The sequence below is a fragment of the Necator americanus genome, chromosome X (assembly GCF_031761385.1).
Source record: "Necator americanus strain Aroian chromosome X, whole genome shotgun sequence".
Taxonomy (NCBI): domain Eukaryota; kingdom Metazoa; phylum Nematoda; class Chromadorea; order Rhabditida; family Ancylostomatidae; genus Necator; species Necator americanus.
In genome coordinates, this window is record NC_087376.1 from 4494143 (window position 1) to 4514772 (window position 20630).

At 35.9% G+C, this 20630-nt stretch overlaps 2 protein-coding genes across 7 annotated transcripts in view; one reads left to right on the top strand and one right to left on the bottom strand.

Annotated features, from left to right (window-relative positions):
* RB195_021467 (uncharacterized protein) overlaps positions 1-20630 on the top strand; it is a gene marked incomplete at both ends in the record, with an annotated part of 92230 nt that overhangs the window by 39702 nt on the left and 31898 nt on the right. For 3 of the 5 annotated variants that reach the window (XM_064208215.1, XM_064208216.1, XM_064208217.1), the window contains 26 exons: positions 114-274; positions 427-544; positions 615-730; positions 12313-12384; positions 12441-12522; positions 12593-12672; positions 12737-12802; positions 12874-12997; positions 13083-13234; positions 13422-13545; positions 15317-15390; positions 15480-15610; positions 15693-15757; positions 15851-15982; positions 16055-16212; positions 16636-16700; positions 16924-17080; positions 17154-17267; positions 17340-17429; positions 17498-17579; positions 18049-18218; positions 18584-18682; positions 18742-18835; positions 19530-19609; positions 19734-19848; positions 19907-20079. In XM_064208215.1, the coding sequence (XP_064064092.1) occupies positions 114-274; positions 427-544; positions 615-730; positions 12313-12384; positions 12441-12522; positions 12593-12672; positions 12737-12802; positions 12874-12997; positions 13083-13234; positions 13422-13545; positions 15317-15390; positions 15480-15610; positions 15693-15757; positions 15851-15982; positions 16055-16212; positions 16636-16700; positions 16924-17080; positions 17154-17267; positions 17340-17429; positions 17498-17579; positions 18049-18218; positions 18584-18682; positions 18742-18835; positions 19530-19609; positions 19734-19848; positions 19907-20079 (2894 nt within the window). Of the gene's footprint in view, positions 1-113; positions 275-426; positions 545-614; positions 731-901; positions 1013-7190; positions 7557-12312; positions 12385-12440; positions 12523-12592; positions 12673-12736; positions 12803-12873; positions 12998-13082; positions 13235-13421; positions 13546-15316; positions 15391-15479; positions 15611-15692; positions 15758-15850; positions 15983-16054; positions 16213-16635; positions 16701-16923; positions 17081-17153; positions 17268-17339; positions 17430-17497; positions 17580-18048; positions 18219-18583; positions 18683-18741; positions 18836-19529; positions 19610-19733; positions 19849-19906; positions 20080-20630 lie in introns of those variants that run through there. The other 2 variants (XM_064208213.1, XM_064208212.1) reach the window with 2 other exon arrangements.
* On the bottom strand, positions 2903-7052 carry RB195_021469 (uncharacterized protein; the record flags this gene model as incomplete). 2 transcript variants are annotated; one of them, XM_064208220.1, is made up of 4 exons in its annotated part: positions 2903-3029; positions 3083-3253; positions 4243-4374; positions 6961-7052. In XM_064208220.1, 4 exons carry the CDS (start codon positions 7050-7052, stop codon positions 2903-2905), a joined length of 522 nt encoding a protein of 173 aa, XP_064064098.1. The 2 variants fall into 2 exon arrangements, with proteins under 2 accessions (XP_064064098.1, XP_064064099.1); XM_064208221.1 differs by lacking the exon at positions 2903-3029 and having other exon boundaries at positions 3079-3253.

The following is a 20630-nucleotide window of genomic DNA, read 5'->3' on the forward strand; positions in this document are numbered from 1 at the left end:
AGGCATTGTTTACCTCAAATCCAGCATTTGATTTATTATACGCTCACATACATACACACACATAAACATATCTGGCAGAACACTCATATATTCACTAACATTCTTCACCTTAGGACCACCGGTGATTGATCAAGGTGCTGAACAATTGGATATGATTGTTGGTGATACGATGAGTATCACATGTCGTATAGTTTCCGGAACAGGAAATGTCACCGTTTCATGGATAATTGATGGGAAACCAGTATCGAACGGTGTGCTTAGTCCTACGGTCGAGGTGGATTTTAAGGAACTTTTTATTTTTCGTTTTTTCCAGCGGTTGGAATCGATTAGCTTTTTGGACTACTCTAAAAAAGGAACTAGATTATGTGTGTGTGTTCAGTTTATATAGAGGTGATGATCCAGAAAAAGTTCCCGAAATCCTTATAGGTTCTGGATCGTCGTGTTGAAGTGAGTAATGCACGTTTAAGTGATGCTGGGAAATATATCTGTGTAGCTCGTAATGAAGCTGGTGAAGCACGTAAAACATTTGATCTATCCGTATTAGGTGAGTTATTGTTGCTGAGGGAATTCAAGTGAGGAAGAAAACTGAGTGAAAATCGTTTCTTTTACTTCAGAAGTACCACGTTTCTTGGATATGACAAATGTGAATCCGTCAATTATTATCGGACGTCCATTAATACTTGACTGCTCCGTATCAGGCACACCAAAGCCGATAATCACATGGATGAAGGTGAGCGGGTATATAAATCAAATGCGGATCCATTATATATAGAAGATTTAAATTGTGGATTTATTTTTTTTCCATCTATTTCACCAAAATACTCGTAACAATAATGGAATAAGTAGAATTAAACCGGTATATTTTAATTTGCATGCAGCGCATACACCGTATTTATTACAGGTTTTACCACCGGCACATTCTAAACCTACCCTCCATATAGGTTTCTGGAATAAATCCATCACTTTATATTTACGATATGCATTTTGGCAACGTCGATTTGCTGGTTTCTGAAAAGAAAAGTATTACAAGTACTATTAAATTCAATATTATGACTACGTTCAAATTAGAATTCCTAGAAATTCGGATAAGCTACTTCTGGAAGAAGCTTTTCAGCTAGCTTCTTCTAGGAGTCGATTTGAGGAGATTCGCCTCTAAATTACACGTTTCGGATGAGATTGATGGGCTGACTGGGTTTTGGTTAAGCGGCGCCCCAATACCTAATCGTCAATCTAAATTCCAATTCCAACTTCATTTATCCAATGGTTCCCGTTAGATTTAGAAGAAAATTTTTTTTTCTGGCCTAAAATGTTCTATTATTTTTTGTGGTGCACCACAGAAGCGCCATTGAACGTTTAAGAAAAAGCATACTTTGAAACGGACGTGAAGGTAAAAATTCCAATTAAAATGTAATTTTTAAATTTTTATAAAGTTGAAAATATATAAGGCTAATTAGAGAAAAAAATCCATTACTGTTTCCCCTCTATTCCTGGCCAGATTATCATAAATCAAATTTCATCTCCAACAGCTTATAGTGCGTTTCCATGAGCAATAATTCCAAATGAAGTTAATGCGAAGAGATGCGTATCCAACGGAAACCGAGTCAAGAGCGATGAAGGATTTTTAAAAAAAAAAAAAGAAACAACGTCAGAAAATTTATCGTACTTACTAAATTGAAATCATAACAGCATAGTTGACATCGATCCTCGGATGCGAATCCTGTATCCTGATCGATTGCCGGACAATCACAAACCATAAGATGTGGTGCGAAACGTGCACATGGATTCTCACATGTGTTATCCACACAAATTTTCTCCATTCTAAATTTTAGGATTAAGCGGAAACGCACAAAATTCGTCAATATATTGAACTATTTGAATTGTAAGGTTCTTTCGCGAAAAGAATCGACAGCTTTCGAGTTAGATATCCATTTTTTTTTGTTTATTGCCTTTGCCTTTTTTTTTGCTTTTCAAGGCAATTTTTAACTGGTTCATATTCAAAAAACTAAATAATAAACGAAAGAATAATTAAATAATTCAATAAACTAAATAACTATTCATCAAACTTATTGCAATTCTGCAAAATGTTTTGAGCATTGCGGAATTTCTCACATCAACTTTCTGGATGTTTGTTTTAAATTTAACAATAATTCTCAGTGCTTTTCTTCCGGAGCGTTCGTTCCCGGCGAGGAATGTTTTGAAATGGTAGCCTTGTGTTTAGTTTTATTTTTCTCGTCAACTCAAATACAATCAGTGTAACGTTGTGAACATGTGAACATTAAGCGAAAGGAGAAAATCTGGGGAAAAAAAATAGAAATTTCTTTGTCCCATATCTAGTCCACACGCTCTTTTCTCATCCAAAAATCGAACACTATGGATCTTATACGGCTAATTATAGCAATGGTGTCGCATAAATCGCATTGGCGACGATGTTCTCGCACAATCCAACAAAACCCGCAGGAAAACCTCATTTCCTCCAATCTGCACATGTTTTGCTGGGATGCATTTTTGCTGAACCGTCGCTAATAGCGCTAACTGATGAGAATCCCCCCCGTTCAATCGAATATCAATCCCGGCGGAAACATTTTTAGTGGTTTATGTAGTGGATTTAAAAAAAAAAATGTTTTGAATCTTTCTATGGTGACCTTTTGGTACTGCTTACACGCTTTTTCCGCACATTTTACCCCTTCAAGGTATCTAGAAAGTATTCGTATTTCGGTTCTCGTCAAAATTGCTTGATTTTGAGGGCGATAAAACAATTATGTGGCTACGTTGTATACACAATGCCTCTAATTCCGGCATATTGTCCTTTTTCTGAGCGAAGGTGCTGGGCGCCGTCGTCATCGTCAATAGAGAGAAAAGAGCCGTAAAGAGCTGTGTGTAGTGGAGTTACACGACTGGAGATTTACTCAAAAGCTGGACTCCTGGATATGAGTAAAGCATCGAGAAACATTATGCAAAGTCCTGATAATCCACCCGAATCCAGAACACTTTGTAACACACCAAACACCCCGTTGAAGAATTTTGTAGTTCTGGATTCTCGATGAAAAAAAAGATCATGGATACATGTGCAAATGACACTTACTTGCGATCACAAAATGATCCAGGTTGCCGTGTATGACATACAGAATTCGAACAACGTCCAGTAATACAAAGTCTTGCCGAATCCGTATCATCGCATGGTAATCCTTCCAATTCTGCACCATGCATACGACATCGTGAACATGCTTCACGTTCCCATCGTTCACCGTTTGGCCTGAATAAAATCGGTGAGAATATTCCGGAATAATCCGTAAACGACGGGAAACAATTTTAGTTGTGGAATGAGACGTTACATATGGCAATCACCGTTGTATTCCGTAAAATTTTGAAATTTTCTGACGGATACAACGTATTGTACGCATGAACACATTTGTTAAAATGTGTAATTTCATTAGAAATTTATTACAAATTACTTTCACGCTTCTACGCGCATTTCTACTAGTATATCTGTGTATTGAAGCATCGTAGTATGATGAGGGTGTATGAGGCGTTTTGCACCTCCTGTCCTAACACCTCCTCATCACTCACTCGCACTCACCTTACACGTCCTCCTCTCCACGCACTATATAGCTCAGAACTAATGAGTTGACGAGCGTATATGTCACTGAATTTCTGATTGCCTTCTTCGATTCTACCTCAACCTCACTACGGCATGATTTGAAAGAAATTCCATGGTGATAAATGAGGTTAAGGGATTAAACATTACCTACATACACCTGGTTGAAATTGTGAAATAAAATTCGTACACATTCTATCATATCACGTACATATACGAAAGTTCACAAATATATATCTCTCTCTCAATGCTGCACATATGACTTCATTTCCCACAGATGTGCGCATTTCACCTTTCACTGCTATCGAGAATTGGTTAGTAATTCAATACGTGAGCGGCTTCGTTCATCTCTCACATCGCTCTACGAAACCAAATTAATAATATTATTAAGAGTAGAGAGAGAGAGAGAGAGTGATAAAGGAAGAGGTAGAGAGGGAATGAGGGAAATTTCATTCACGCTACCTTCCCGCCTCAACTCAAACTCTTAATACTTTTCAAAACGCTAACACGAACGCGAAAAGCTATTATGCGTGAATGGTAAAATGGAATCAAAATGTGCTGGAGCGGAAATCCACGAAATGTAATACACATCAAAACTTCCACGATGAGCTTGAATATCGTTTTAATTCAATTTTTCGAAATATTACCGTAAAATATTATGATGATGTGCGGGAAGACATTGATGATCCGCATTTCCACAACATAAATAACAATAGTTGTCCTCTTCTGCATCGCATTGACATTCCCTCATACCTCGTAGAGAACAAGCCGATATGCATCTAAATGAGAGAAAGACGAGATTTTCCGAGATTTTCCATTAGTCCCATTGAGTAATGGTGAATATTCTCGCTCGTTTTTTTTTTTCTTCTTCTTCTTTGAATTTCTAATGTGCTACAGTAATCATGAAGTGAATGGTGCAAATGGAGTATCTTGAGAGGAAATTGTCATCTATTTTTTTTTCGTCCAGAGTTAACGACCTCGTTGAAATTTGAACGAAGCTATTAGCTTCCGCATTTCCCACTGACACCCACTCACGTCAATATGGTCATTGTTGTTTGTTTGTGTTTGGATTGGTGGGAAAATTACGGCTAAAGAAATGTAAGACCTGTTCGGATTACCATTTACGTTGTGTGCGTTTCCGGTGGGTATGTTGGCCTGGCCGCATCCCTCAATGCTTTATCCTCGTGTTTGGCGGCGAGTTTCAGTTTCGTGGATAGATCGATACGCAACATAATGGGGGGTCACTGGAGTGGCTTACACCACCCCGGAAATCCCCGGCTCTCCTTCTCGACTCCTCGAGAGAACTTCTTCGGCGGAAGTGAAGCGCTGAAGTTCATGCTAAGTCGCTCGATGCTACTTACTTAGCAGTACGCGGCGGGGTGAGATCTGAGTTGTAATTGAATGCAGCGAAAATGCTCGCATATTTTAGCGCATGCAAATTGTTGTGTAGTCTTCGGAACGAATCCGTAAATCGCCAACACACAGAGACAGACACCCGTTCACACATGAAGACAGGCAATTAGAGGGCTTTTAGGCATTAGGTGAGACAATGCCCGAATGCATTTGTCGGGGAGGTTTGTGGAAGAATGTGTGCGCCGTCTATAGCATGAATGCTAAAAGAGCACTTACATAAAAGAGAGAGCATCAAGCCTTATAAGTAGGGGGCGAAGATTTTGTGCCAGCCAGTTTTCGTGAATCCCTAAGGACTTGAAAATCTCGTCCAACTATCGCAAACGAGGATGGATGGACGAAATGATCGTTAAATAATGCACATAGTTGGTCCGCTAGCAGCGGGTTCTTCTGTGGGGACCCGACAGAACTGCGGGAAATGTTTATGTGAATATTTAAAATGACTTGAAAGTTAAGAGTTGTTGAATTATTGTTAGCGATTCGACATAATCGAAGGAAAAATATGTGAACAAAATCCGAGTGTTGGACACCATCAATTATCTTCCACGAAAGCGGCTTTTCCCAAAGGAATTGGGCCAGTTTGGCCCATTATCGTAGATTTAGTACAAACCTCCCCCCCCCCGACATGGCAATGCACTGAAGCATAAAATTGGCATATTAGCGTTTTGCCATGAATCATGAGTTGTGTGATGGCGTTGACAACTTGTGGTGCATTACGGACGTATCCACACGACAAGTGTATACGACACGAAAATCCACAATATTCTGTGAGTCGGGGGCAGGAGAAATTAAGGATCAAAATCCTAAGAAGAAAGCTTAATTTGAAGAGGGATTTGTTGGTGCAAGAGCACATGTCATGACGAGGCCACAAGGGGAAACTTCAACTTATGTTTATATACAACATTGCGCGCCGAAGAGTCGCTTTTCCACACTCGACTCGATCAGCTGTTTCTCCGGATAAGACTGCCTGGCCTGGCTAACTCTTCTCAATTCTCGTTTTACCCCATCGTCGGCCGGCCATGTACATCGAAATAGATTTGTAAGCAGAAGCGAGCAGATTAAAAAAAAAAGTGGCACAAGCCAAAACAATAACGAAGGTAATTGCTGGTTGTTGTCGACGCACATTTCTCGTGTGCTTCCAACATTCATCTCGATGACAAGCTTTGTCATTGCTAATAAAAAAAATGCTAATATAATTACAACTAATCGTAAACTTAGTTCAACTTTTGAATGTGTGTTCGTTTGAAATTCGCGCCTATTCCACGTATCACTGACAAAAATACACATAGATATTAACTGAAATTTCCTGTAGAAGGTGTAAAACACGTGTTCTATGATTTTTTTTTTGCGAAAGGGATAGAAAAAAATCCTTGAACTATTCGGTCAAGTTACGAATGTCGGTGGGCAGCGGATATCATTTTGTTTTTGTCACCAGCAACTCGAGACGAGTAAGTGTCACGCAATACTATGCATGAAATACCTTTTTCCTCATAGAAGTAAACAATATTTCCTCGTAATGGAACAACAATTCGTATACAAAAATGAAGTGCAGTTATTGAAAAATTTTAATGACGTTGAATGATGTTGAATTTTAGCATGATGTGTTTTGTTTCTATAGAATTCGAAACAAGCTGCAGCTTATAAAAGAGGATATGCAAACATGCTTTCGATAAAGAGAGGCTGAAAAAAAAACCTCAATTTGAGCCCTAGGAAAAGAGGAGAAGCTGAATGAAGTAACAGAACTAAGAAATAGAACTGCAAAATCGACTGCAATACCCGGATATTTGCCGGATTTCCTTCCCGATGTTTAAGACGGCGGATTTGATTTAATAATCTATGCAGTAGAGCATGATAATAGAGAAGTATTTTATGATTGGATAGATTGGGAATTGGGAATGAAAGGAAAAGAAAGAAGAAAAAGAAAAAAAAGGGAAAAAAAGAAAAGTGGTACTCACGTTCCATTTTTGCATACGCTAGCATTATTCTCCGAACATATCGTACCCTCTTTTGTACATGTTTCACTTGTAGTACCAGCAATAAGTATCATATAAATATAGGTAAAAATGTAACGTGATGAATTTGATCCTAATTTATAATGTAGAAATCGTATCATTATTGTTATTGATTCCACAATATACCAGGATATTGATGTGAATAGTTGTGAATATATTCGAAAGTATGAGGTATGTGCAGACAGTTTGCGCGGTTTCATAGTCACGGGCAGAATTACTGCGGTGGGGGCATTTGCGATCCCGCCCTCCTGCTTTTCCCCGCCCCATCCCGGATATATGCAACAAATGCACACAAGCGTGTTCAAAAGCATATAGCAACGTTCGTCGATCATCATCTACCTCAACGATTGTCGTCGTCGTCGTCGTCGTCGTCGTTGTCGTCGCATCGTCCTCGTCCTCCTCCTCCTACTCCTCCTACTCCTCCTCCTCCTCCTCATCCACGTCGTCATCGTCGTCGTCGCCGTCGTCGTCCTCATCGTCGTCGTAAATGCATGCTCTTTGAAGGGAAAACGATTAAGAATATGTTTATCCGGAAGTTTGTATGGATTCCTGATCATATATTGACCGGAAACAACGAAACAATCGCTTTCCGTCTGGACGCTGATGCCGGAGATGAAGGGAGAAAAACGAGAAACAACAGAAAAAAAATCCACATATTTGATTTCTTGAGCAATTTTGAAAAAATAATATCAAAATCGTACCTAATATTTTTTCAATCCCAAAAAAGCTGATTTAAGCCTTATGATTTGTTCGCAGACAAAAATTTTTCGAATGAACTTTGAACTCATTTATGGATTCGTCGACGGCGGCAATCCTTTTAATTTTTGGAACAGACACCTTAGAACTCTTTCGATGCCGTTTTTGAAGGAAAAAAATCTTTGCAGTTTTTTTCTGTTCCTCAGTTCGTGAAGAGGTTTGTGCAGAGTCAAATGATGCCACTGCAATTACCATTACTTTTTCTCGAACTTCACTATGCTTAGTGGATTTTGGTGTCTGGAATTTTTTTTTTTGTGCTGAAGTTGAAGCATTGAATGATCCTAAAATGATAAACTCTCATATTGTGGTTTTTGATCCCTCTTGGAGATAATCTTGTTTTCTTTTTGCTGGATTCTAGGGCTTCAAAAATTTTTGGATTTTTTCTATAATTCGAAATTAGGCAAAATTATCATAAAATGTAAATATATATAAACTTATTTCAATTGATTAGGACAGTAAATAAAAACCAAAGAAGATATGAGGAAAAAAAAACACAATAGTTTTTATCTCAACGGAAGTTATCCGTTGTTATTTTACTTCTCCTTGTTTCACTCCTCCTATTGTTAAATCCTTAGAATTGTGTGATTAGCCTAAGCGACTGGCATCCTGCTTTGATAAATTAATCCTCTATGTAAGCATCAAAATCCATTAAGAGTGTCATATAGTTGGGGGTGAAAAAACAACTGTCAAGTTATTAGATGAAACGATAACGATGGCGGTAATTTCAAATTTCTCCGGGGGGATGTAAGATGAGCTGAACTCGTTTTTTTTTTCTTTGTTGGTAAATACACATCAAACATTCTACCAGTTAGCGATAAGCACATGTGGACGTTGTGTTTTTCCGATCGAGGGCGACATATGTTTTCCAATACGCCTATAAATAAATGATGTGTCTTGTTTGTTCAAATAGAAACGCCCCAACAAATATTACATCCAGAAATACGTTTGAATGTTTTCAAACATACACATACAAAATGACCAACACGTATTTATTTCGATGTGGCCGTCATTTCCCTTCGTTCACAAATTCCGGACAAGCTGCTCAGCTGTTGCAGCATCGATCGTCTTCCGTTGTTCGTTCTCTTACGGCCGTTTTCTCTCTATGTGTGTGTGTGGCAACGAAGAAAACGACGCTAGGATTCGATCCGTGTCACACGATGAAAGTGATCGCATCCTATATGGGCCTCGGCCGAGTTTATGCTGTTATAAAAGGGCCGAACGTGTACACGGATAGCTTACATGCATATTCTAATTAGAGAATCCATCCAGAGAATCCAATGCACATCACACAAAATGTGGTTAGTGTTCGCATCAATAATGTTAATTTTATTTGTATACCGATTTTAGAGTGTGATACCCACGTTCTCCTCCTCCTCCACATCATCGTCAACACCTCATTTCTGAGGAAGTGCAACGAGTACTTCATCTTAAAGAGGTCGTTGTTACGGGAAAATCTACTTACATTAATATCCGAACTCATACAAATACGGTATTCGGATCATTCGCTCCTAATACCGGATAGTACTCGTGTTCAACTTATAAAGCAATCATAGTATTTGATGAGAAACATCCGGTTATTAGATTACGTGATATTTCTGGATGTGCGTATAGCGTTTAAAAGCCCAAGGAAAAGAAACCGTGAAGTGCAACTTTAAAGCGAAAACGTTTCAGGATTTGAAAATCAGGAAGTCAAGGGCTGTTTTAAGTAAAAAGAAAAAGTTAAAGACCTTACATAATAGATTTTTCTACTGTTTAAATGCGTATGTTTCAAGTGACGCATTCCAAACAACAGACGATGTGTGTTCACTGGGATATAATCCTAAAAATTGATCTTAATATTATTTTTTTTAATCTCATGCTAATACCTTAATTTATTACATCAACATACATGGGATTATTAGCATGCACATTTCAATTTTATCAACTTTTTTAAAATTTTTTCACTATTATTTTATTCTTTTTTACTAGTACACTTCAATTATAATTATACTACAATTATATAGCATTAACAATACTTTCTTGTTTTTATTTTTTCAGTGGTGTCAGAAATTTCAACAGCCAAAAAGTGAGGAAATAATGAAATTGTTAAAAAAAAATTCATTTTTTTCAGCGGGAAAGTTTAGATTTATTCCAAATTCACGCCATTTTCCGAACACCGAAGCTACACTGTTAATTTTTCATAGCATTTTTTTCGAACCAGTTTTTTTTTTGGAGGTTTTTCTGCTGACACGCTATGAAATTCCATGAAAAGACCTCTTTTTCGTAGAAAAAAAGGCATTTTCGATCCGTAGGATGACATCAGGATAGATCATTCCTCAAAAAAATTGTGGACTGCTGCTGTGGAAAGTTGTTCTTATTCTAGAAAATTCACGAAATTGGAGTTTTCTTGTAATAATTTAATTTAATTTAATTGTAATAATTTAGGTAATTTATCTCCAATTTCCATGTATAGTTCAACAAGAATTTTTAATACATATTGGGTTTTTGTTAAGCTCAACGGTGTTTGTTACCTTGTCTTTAAATAATTATAATTAACAATTCTGAGTTCTTGCGATAAAAATTCGTTTTATTTATACTCTTCCTCTCATTGGTACAAGTTTCTTCAAATGTTTTCACGCTTTATTTTAATTTTATTTTTTAAATTCATTTCTCAAATCATGGAAATATGTGTTGAACTAGAAATACGATGTTTGTGAATGTTTGAATAAGTCTCAACATCCTGTAATTATCCATGAAGTACAAACTAACTGCATTGCATTTCTGGACTGCTTCCGAAATGTTTTCATAGCACAAAGGGAAAAAAGGGGAAAGTTTGGAACAAACGACATTGGCATTGACTCGCATTGTCCAGAAAAAAAAAGTTTGACGTTAGTTCTGAAACATAAACAAAGTTATTTGAGCTGTAATTCGGTGAGAAGAAATTGTTTTTACTTTTTGAACTTTACATATAACAGTCATTCCTGAGAATTGAGGATATGTATATGTTGTGTAAGGATCGACCTTAACGCTTACCTCTTTTATTTCTGTTCTGTCGTGACGCACATTCACGGACACGTCCGTTCGACGGACGTGCATCCTATTCACTTTTCGTGCACTTTTAGTTTGAAAGTTGTAGATTATCTCATGCACGAGAAGGTTTCGCACTCGACTCTCGAAAAATATGAATAATTTAAAATTGTGCAAGTGAGCAAGACAAGAGGGCATGCGTTCTAATTTTCTAGAATACTTCTCTATTCTTTTTTTTCTCTGGATGAAGTTAGCTTATTCCGTGACCAATTTAATTATTCAAATAATGTGTATGATGTGCAAGAAGAGCACTGTAATTATCGGATAGCGAGGATATTTTGGATGTGGGAGAATAGGAGCGAATACCTCGTATCTAGGCCTTACTTACTCACTCATTCACTCACTTTGCTTTCCTTCTTCCTTCAATTATCATAATTTTCGGCGGTAGAAGCAAATGGAAAACAAGTGGTAATAAAATTGATTAATACGAGCTAGGAGACTAACAAATAAAGCAAGATAGACTGCTGTTTGTGCTAGCTTACACAAAAAAAATCTCTACGATTTACATAATGTGAGCCAACTCGATAGTGAACCTCGTAATTCTGGAATATTCATCCAATTTTCTGCACACGTTGGAAAGTAAAAACAGTGCAGCATGTGTTTTAAAGCGCTCTATTTGGTTAGAAAAAATGTGGTCAGAAACAGATGTTGATCTGTTTACGGCCGAAGATGAGATCCAGAAAAAAAAACTCGAATAAATTTTGTCATAAGATGGATTTTAAATGAGTCGCCGAGGGTATTTGTGGAGAAAAGCAAAGCGTTGGGAACAAATGATTAAGGGAACTGTCTAAATTAGAAAAATAAAGAATTAAAGTAAGAACCTTTTGTCTCTGCTAATTCATTATCGATTCGAGCTATTTTTGTCCTCTAATTCGTTAATAACAAAAAAAAATCTCATGTTTTATTTTGTATTATTTTTTCGGATCCATACATGCTTGTACCCGAAAATCAACATTCACCACGAATCCGTAGGTTTCCAGTTTTTTTTCCCTCAAATAATTATAGCCACAGATTTCTGGATGTCTAAGTTTTTTCCGTTGATTCCTCAATAGTTTGCTTTGCTAGATATCCTCAATTTTTCTTTAAGGTAAACAATTGCTCTCCTATGACGAAGTGCCTGGATAGTTACCGCACCACAGTATCCAACTTTACGTAAGAATAAGCAAGCGGCTGTTCTCTTGTGCCTCTTTTACGACACTTTTCTATGAGGCTGTAACTTTAGCGGAGTGGAAAATGATTTTTTCTTTCTCGGATCACTAGTTTCATAGCTATTCGGAACATTTTGAACGAAAACTGCACGTTTATTTCCTCAAAATACTGGATTTCAACCGGCATTCTCGTGTGTAACTCAATGTATACGATTGCACAAGTACAAACAATTTTTTTTTCCCATGACCTTCTTTTCCACTTGTACCTTAATGAACCTTATTGAGGAAGAGATGAGGAAAAACCAAGTTTAATTTTCTTTTCCAGAATGGCTATAAACTCAATGATACCGGTGTTTACATCAATGACAAGCAACAGCTTCACATCCAGGAAGCAAAGGTTCTCGATTTCATAACGTTCACATTAATTGCTAGCTATAAATCCAGAAATTTTAGGCGGAGGATGCTGGCCGTTATTCTTGCATCGCTGAGAATAAACCTGGACGAGCTGAAAAGGATTTAGTAGTGTCAATCCTTAGTAAGAAATTTTTTGACATTATTTTGTATTAAATACAATAGAAAACTAAATAATTATTATTTATTATTAGAACCTCCACTAATGGAAACACGTTTTGCACCGAAAGAAGTTCAACAAAGCCATCAATTGACGTTACAATGTCCGATAGATGTAGGTGTTTCGGGATTTGTTTGTTGTATGTCATCAATCGATATTCCTAAGGATAACATTTCAGGATCCTACAGTCGAATTCTTTTGGACTAAAAATGGTATTCCAATTACAACATCTGAAAAGATCCAGGTGGATTTATCTTATACTTTTTTTGAAGAAATAATAATTAGAAAAATAAAAGAAAATATCCACGTTTTTAGATTTCTGTTCGTCGTGATAAACTGTATCTTATGGATGCTGAACCATCGGATAGTGCTCAATATGCATGTATTGCACGAAATGAAGCCGGAGAAGATCAATCCGTGTTCGATACGATTGTTAATGGTAAAGGGAATTCAGGGGAAAAAAACAAGAAATGATCTAACTGTCCAGAATTAATATTATCCAGCTATTTTTTTTTCGTGTTTAGTGGCACCAAAAATTCTTGGCCCATCATTTCGATCAGTGGATGTGATCCTTAATCAAACGGTTGAATTAATATGTGATGTTGATGGAACACCTGCACCAACAATCACCTGGTTAATGGATGGAAAAGCTTTACTTCAAACTGAAAATGTTCAGGTAAAAGTACATTGTAATGTCGTATGTACGGAATTGAAAGTTGCTACTCGTGAGAATAATTCACTTAGATTTCAAGAAACTTCTTTGATGAAATTTTTTCTTTTCGCCTGGAAAAATTAGATTTGTGGGAAAACAAATCGTATAATGAATGTTAGATTGAGAGGTTTTTTTTTGTTCTTCTGTTTAGTTCCTGGAAAATGGACGTATACTTGTACTTAATCATGTACAAAGTGAAGAAGAAGGACGTTACACGTGTAAAGCAGAGAATAAAGCTGGTAAAGCTGAAGCGGATACATATGTACAAGTTACTGGTAAGTTAATCGATAGTTTGCTATAAAATCAATCTGTTGTATAGGTTTTCTGGATCGCTTCCGGTAGCGAAACGGGCTTCGTCAAATCTTATGTTTGGTTAACGAGGTTTAGTTTAGAAAAAAGGACCTTTTTCGAAAAATTTCAGGGGAAAATTTTTGTGGATTTTGTGGATATATGTAAGCTTTGAGCAGATGATGATCATCTGTTATTCGTTATGTAACGCAATACTCGTAGAGAACATCGAACATTTGAACTTGTTTGCAAGTTATGTGCACGACAGCCAAAGATTTGTGCTTGTTATTGGGACATGTCCCATCTCAGTGCAAGTGCAATTCGAACAAACACAGCATCATCTTTGTGCTGATCCTAGCAAAGAAAAAAAATGTCACGAAATACTACTGTATTAGGGTGCATAATGGGGAATTTCTTGACAAATATCTATTTGCTGTGTAGGAATGATCCTTAAATCTAAAGATCCAGAAAATCAAGAAATCTTTAAATCAATTTAAATCAGATAACAAACTAAAGATAAGAGATTAATTAGATGTGGATTTTCCCCTGAAACTAGACTACCCTGATATGGATTTTGCAGTTACAGTCAGGATTTCGACTTTTTTTTTTTTCGCTGCAATGATTTTACATATATTTTCGAAATTTTTCAAAATGCAGAGATTGTTGACTTTTTTTTAAAGAACACTTGAAGCTATACGAACTAGGTGTGGATTTTCCGGTTAGATCCAGAACTTCAACTCTTTTTTTTTCTTCTACTGATGATTTTGTTTGTACTTTCAACATTTCTCAAAAAGCACAGAATTTTGACTTTCTCAATAAAAGACTTATTTAATTTAGTTTAATTATTTAGATTTCAATGTTTTTTATCTGCTTTTCACCTAAACCTAAAACAATTAGGCCCACAGTATTTTTTTCAGTGTAGCACTGTTTACAATAAACTTGCTGGAATCCACATTTCATATTATTTCCATTAAAAATATGGAAGTGTGGTTCTGCTCCCGTTGTCGTTCACTCTATTTTCTTTCATCTAATATTGCTCTAAAAGTGTCAGCTAGGAATTCTTCTGGATCCTCTCTAACTTTTGACGTGGTAATTCTTCTGGAATGAGGATTTCAAACTCATTTCATCAAATTTTACTTCGATGAACGTTGAACGCTGATTGAACGAACCAACACATATTATTGCTTGGATATTAAACATCATACGTTTCGTGGCAAAAAAAAAACTCCCTCCATTTCCTCCTCAATCTCCAGTTTAATGGATCGAGCTTCGAGGTTTAAAATATGAGAACATCTATCAAATTTTCTTCTAAAAAATATCATACCACCATTTCACATAAAATCCACCATATGGAGTGGAAAATTTATAGTGATTGAATAGAATAGAATACTTTTTTCCTATACTTTTCATCATAATTCTTTATTTTGGAGGTACTACTGCCACTCATCCTAAATCAAACCTTCGCCTTCAATTTTTTAAAGGACGGGGAGACGCTTTGAAATAGGATATTAAGGATTGATGTATTGATTCCGGAACGGAGTGTAAATTTAGCGCATAGGGATCCTTATCTCATGTGATGCATAGACGAATCCATAGATATAGAAGTGTTTTATGGATTCATACATGATATTTTTCCAAAAAATTTTATTAAAGAGACATTATAATGTATATTATAAGCGTTTCATCATTAAAATTTAATAGAGAGTAGGATCCGTTCCATATGTTTCAAGAAACTTTAAATACCTCTAAATATTTTAGCGCCACCACGTGTATTCATGCAATCCGAGGAAATGAAAGTTGTAGCGGGAAGAGGGGCAACGATACGTTGTGAAGTTTGTTTCGAGATTTTTTAGGACATTTTTTTACTTTTTTTTAAAGTCAAATTTACATGATATTCGCACTTTTTCACTTTTAAATTTAGGTTTTCGGTAATCCTCCACCAAAAGTTGATTGGTTAAAAAATGGACAACTATTCCAATCGGAACTTTTACAAAGTTCAACAAATCTCCGATATTTACATCTAAGAGAAGCAAGTGTTGAGGATGCTGGAAGGTGATTAGAGAAATACACTGATCTGTAATTGAAATTTATTAGATTCGTGGATTTATTATCCATTTATCTGTATATATTGTAGATACACATGTATTGCTATGAATCGTGCTGGTGAACAGAGAGCAAGCACCCAACTTCACGTATTAGGCTAGTTAAAATTACATATTCGCAAATTTTCTATTTAAATACTAGCTGATCGCTTTCGTTTTCGATCGATATCTATGTAAACCACATTTTCAGTGATTCCCGTCATTGAAGATGGTGAAAGAGTGATCCAAGTGAAGGAAAATAACACACTAAGCATTGATTGTGCTGCTGGAGGTATTCCTCCACCACAAATTACATGGAAGAAGGATGGTCAACCTCTTGATGGTAGAACCCTTAATTTTTCTGGCACTCTTGGCGTTTATCCTTAATGCGTTTATATTTTAAAATTTATTTCAGATGTCCAAGGAAATCGATTAATCGTTCCACACGCGGTCCCATCGGATGCAGGACGTTACACGTGCACAGCACGAAATGAAGCTGGTCACGTATCCGCTGATTTTGCCGTGGACGTTTTCAGTAGGCCGAGATTCAAGGATATAAAAGCGGAAGTTCAGGTGAAAAAGAGAACGACTTTATAAGATTTGCGATCTTATTTTGCTCTAAAATTACGCTTTGAGACACGAACTTTTTCCTTTATTCCCGTCAAATTAAATAAAATTTACACGGAATGTTGCACGGTCACCTGTAGTGGTGCAAAAGTTGAAAAAAACTGGAAACTGGCTTCAGAAATCATGAAATTAAGGCTCCCTATAGGACTTTTATTGGCTTTTTCTGGCTTATCTAGATTTACGTCTACCCAACTAACCAGTAGCAGAAGAGCTTCAAAAAAAAAAAAACACGGATTGATTCCAAGAAAACATCCTTTGGAGATTGTTTTAAAATTGTGATTTTTCTCCTCGTTCTTTCGTCCCGTTCAGTCGATGAAGCATTGAAAAACAAAAATATTTTCTATTCATAATCATGGATGAAATTTTCAGGTAATTGATGGGGATCGAGCTCGACTTGAGTGTAAAGTTGAAGGACATCCAGCACCAACTGTCAGGTAAAACTTTCTCGGATACTTTTTGGAAAGAAATACAATCATCGAAGTCTTGTTGACCTAACATTACTTTAATGTTTCTTCATAATTTATCCTTTCTTTAATCATTTCATCCTAGAATTCTTCTTCGCTTTCATACTACTATTTATATGAAATTTATTTTTCTCATTAACCCTTATTTTTACAAGTAATATTATTACTACCAATTAAAATACTAATTGTTAAGATGGCTACGTGGAGGTCGTCCAATCGAAGACATGTCAAACTTCATACTGTCACCTCGTGGAGAGACCCTTATGATCCTGAAAGCGAGACGTGCGGATGCTGGATCGTATTCATGCGTGGCAAAAAATGCGGCTGGCGAATCAGAAGCCAGTTTCACCGTTAGTAGTAATTAAATAAAGCAATTATTAGTTAAATACACTTCTCCGGATCTTTTGACGTCTATTCTCCTAGGTTTCTGTACTCACTCCACCACATATAGAGGAATCCGTGGATCAAAATCCTCATATTGTACAAGGTAAAACGCTCACTCTCTACTGTCCAGTGTTGGGAAATCCTGATCCTAAGGTGATTTTTGTGGATGAACCTAGGTTTTCATTGAGAAATTTCCGGATCTTTTCGCAATTATTTTTTTCTTAGGTGGAATGGCGTAAGGACAACGTTCCTTTGGTGGATGATCCACGGTTTACTGTTATCGATGAGAAACACCTACAGATTCAACAAGCAAAGGTATGATTTACTTCGGGTTACTTGATAGTTATTTTAAAAAGTAATTATTACCATTTTCTTATTGACAGAAAGAGGACGAAGGTCGCTATACTTGCCATGCGTTTAACCAAGCCGGCACGTTGGATACGGATTACAAATCCGAAGTTATTGGTAAGTATGAATAAAGCTAAAAATAAAAAATAAAAAAAATTATTCTTGAAAAAAAACTTTACAAAAGTTATTGTTGACGTTACCCAGTAGTGATGTGGTCCAGGTCTTTCCTGATCTTCTATTCCATTATTTCCGCAACGAGCGAAATCTAACAAGAAAAAGAATACATTTAAAGTTTGAAAAATTCGTAATTTTTTATTCGTAATCTCCATTGGTCCTAATTACGGAAAAAGGTGTGGATTTCATTCCGGGTACAACTAAAAAGCAACTTTGTGTTTCTTTTCTTAATTACTCGGGTATTTTTCCATGTATTTCATGAGATTTTCTGAATAAATGGAAATAAAGTCGTTTTCGGATGTCTTCAATGCTAGAATTTTGTGCATTGATTTCAAGGATTTTTTTTACATCTTAATAATATTAAGAAATAAATTACTTCAATATCTTTGCTACTATTGTCTCATAATTTCAGCACCTCCTAAATTTCATCGCACCGGAGAATCTGTGTATGAAGTTGTGGAACACGATGCTGTCACTCTGGATTGTGCCGTTGCTACCGAACCAAAACCTGAAGTTATATGGTATAGAGGCGAACAACCACTTTATCTGGCTGGAAATATGGCACTTTCTCCGGATGCAATGGTTAGTGAATCAAATAATAGTATTGTGAGAAGAAATAGAAGAAATATAATACAAAAAAAAATCAGATATTACCTCTTCGCTTCCCTTCTAAAAATACCATTCATCTAATTTTTATCATTTATCTTTTTTTTTTTACTTTTAGTGCTAGAAAAAAAATTCATATTTTATTTTTGGATTCGAACTTTCGTTTTCAGAATTTTCACAACTTTTGTTGACACAATTTTTCAGCAAACATCATTTCTCGTAACTTCCCTGTAGTGTATGCTCTCCTATAAAAATTATTTTTATTGTAAAACATTAAATAGTTTTTTTATTGATCGAATGTAATTGAAGAATTTATTCAAAACATAAGTATCTTTTTTCAGCAACTTACCATTCGATCCGTATCACTTTCGGATGGAGGAAAATACACTTGTAAGGCGAGTAATGAAGCCGGTTCTTCAGATATCGACCTCATCTTGAAGGTATTCGTGAGGAATTCGTTCTACAGCTTACTGCATGATCTTGTTGTTAATAATTTTAGGTACTTGTTCCTCCAAAAATCGACAAATCCAACATTATCGGTAATCCTTTGGCGATAGTGGAGAGAAATATCTACTTGGAATGTCCTGTATCAGGTGAGCGCTGTGACTCGGAAAGCAAGGACAGTCTTTTTTTGTAACCGTAAATTACTATCGGAAAAAATTTTATTTTATTTTGCAACTGAAATAAAAAGGTGCTTTTGAAGAAGGTAAATGATACAAAATCCGTGACAACCGGAAATATTTGGGATTCAAAAAGATCAGCATGGATGCTCTGAATCTTCTGATTTGCTATTTTACTGCGCATTTTGTTCTTAATTGGCCTTATATTACGCAAATATATCTATACTATAATAAAATAATAAAATATTTATTTTTTAGATCGATTGACGAAGAATAGGTGGTGTAAGGTTTCAGTGTTCTGGAACTCTTAAAAAATTATCGATTCTTTTCTGAGTGTGTTCAAAAAGTATCGAGAAACTTCTGTCGTCGCAAGTACTCTTGTAAAAACTCAAAAAAGTGACTTATGGATTGTGCGATATCCATGAGAGTTTCTGGTTGGAGCAGTAGCTGCTATGGTAGGAAAAATTTGGCTGAACTTCTAATATACTATATTAAATATTCTAATATAGGAAAAGTTCTCCGGACTGTTTACATCTACAGTATGCTCGGTTCGAATAATTACTAAATGTAATTTTCTTCCGAATACATAGCCCTTTAAAGGCTCGCATACCGTATTGAGTCATTCTTTGAAAAAAAAAGAGGTTTTCTCTATGAATGAGCATTTCAGGAATTCCACAACCAACTGTTTCATGGATAAAAGATGGTAATCCAGTGGATGTGAACGACAGTAGAATTGTTTTCGCTCAGGTTCATTTCTCAATATAGAATATATTTACTGCTTACTATTTTTTTCTCGAGTTACCGTATTTGATTGTATTTATTTTCTATGCGAAATAATCTAATTCTCTGTTAATCTGTTTTTTTGTTCCAGAATAATCAAACATTCGGAATAGAAGGTGTACGAGCGTCAGATCAAGCAAGATATACATGTATTGCTTCGAATAAAGGGGGATCCGTTGAGCAAGATTTTAATTTGGAAGTATTAAGTAAGTTTTCTTGTACTTTATTAAAGTTAGATAAGTTATATGCTACAAATTTTTAAAGCACCACCTGCTCTCGAATCCACTGAGACTCAATCGCATACGAAACGTGAGGGTGATACCTTGACGATCACATGTCCGATAAGATCCGCTGTTGATGCCACGTCAGGAGTTTCGGATGTTAGCTGGATTAAGGATGGACGTCCGATTGAAAGAGAGAATAACGCTGGTGTTAAGGTTCATTTATTGAAAATTTACTAAGAAAATTATTACTTTAGATTCTATATTTACTAGATAGATTACTAGTAGATTACATTTATGAGAATTATACGAAAAGATTGAATTAAAAATTAGAATCCAGAATCATACAAATTATCTTCGTAATCTGTCTTTAAATCGTTGATCTTTTTTTCCAATGATTTCAACCATCTTATTTTTAATTATTTAATCATTTAATTCTCTAAAAATTGAGAAATTAAGATAACTCACGTATTTACTGTGTAGAGAATCAAATATACGAGTTTTTTTTCACTCCAACCGTGTGTTATCCGAGTATCCACTAAATTAAGGATAGTTCGGCTGTTTGGCTGCAGTATATTTTTAAAGAAAATAACGCTAACAATTCTAGAGCAATGTCTCACATTTCTCGGACGTTGATGCTCTTGAAAATTCTTGAAATAATTGGCAGTATTGAATTCACATTACGTAAATTGAAATAATTTTGATGAAAAATATCGAATACCCAAAATTTGTTAGGATATTCGGGGGAATCACTTTATACAAATGAT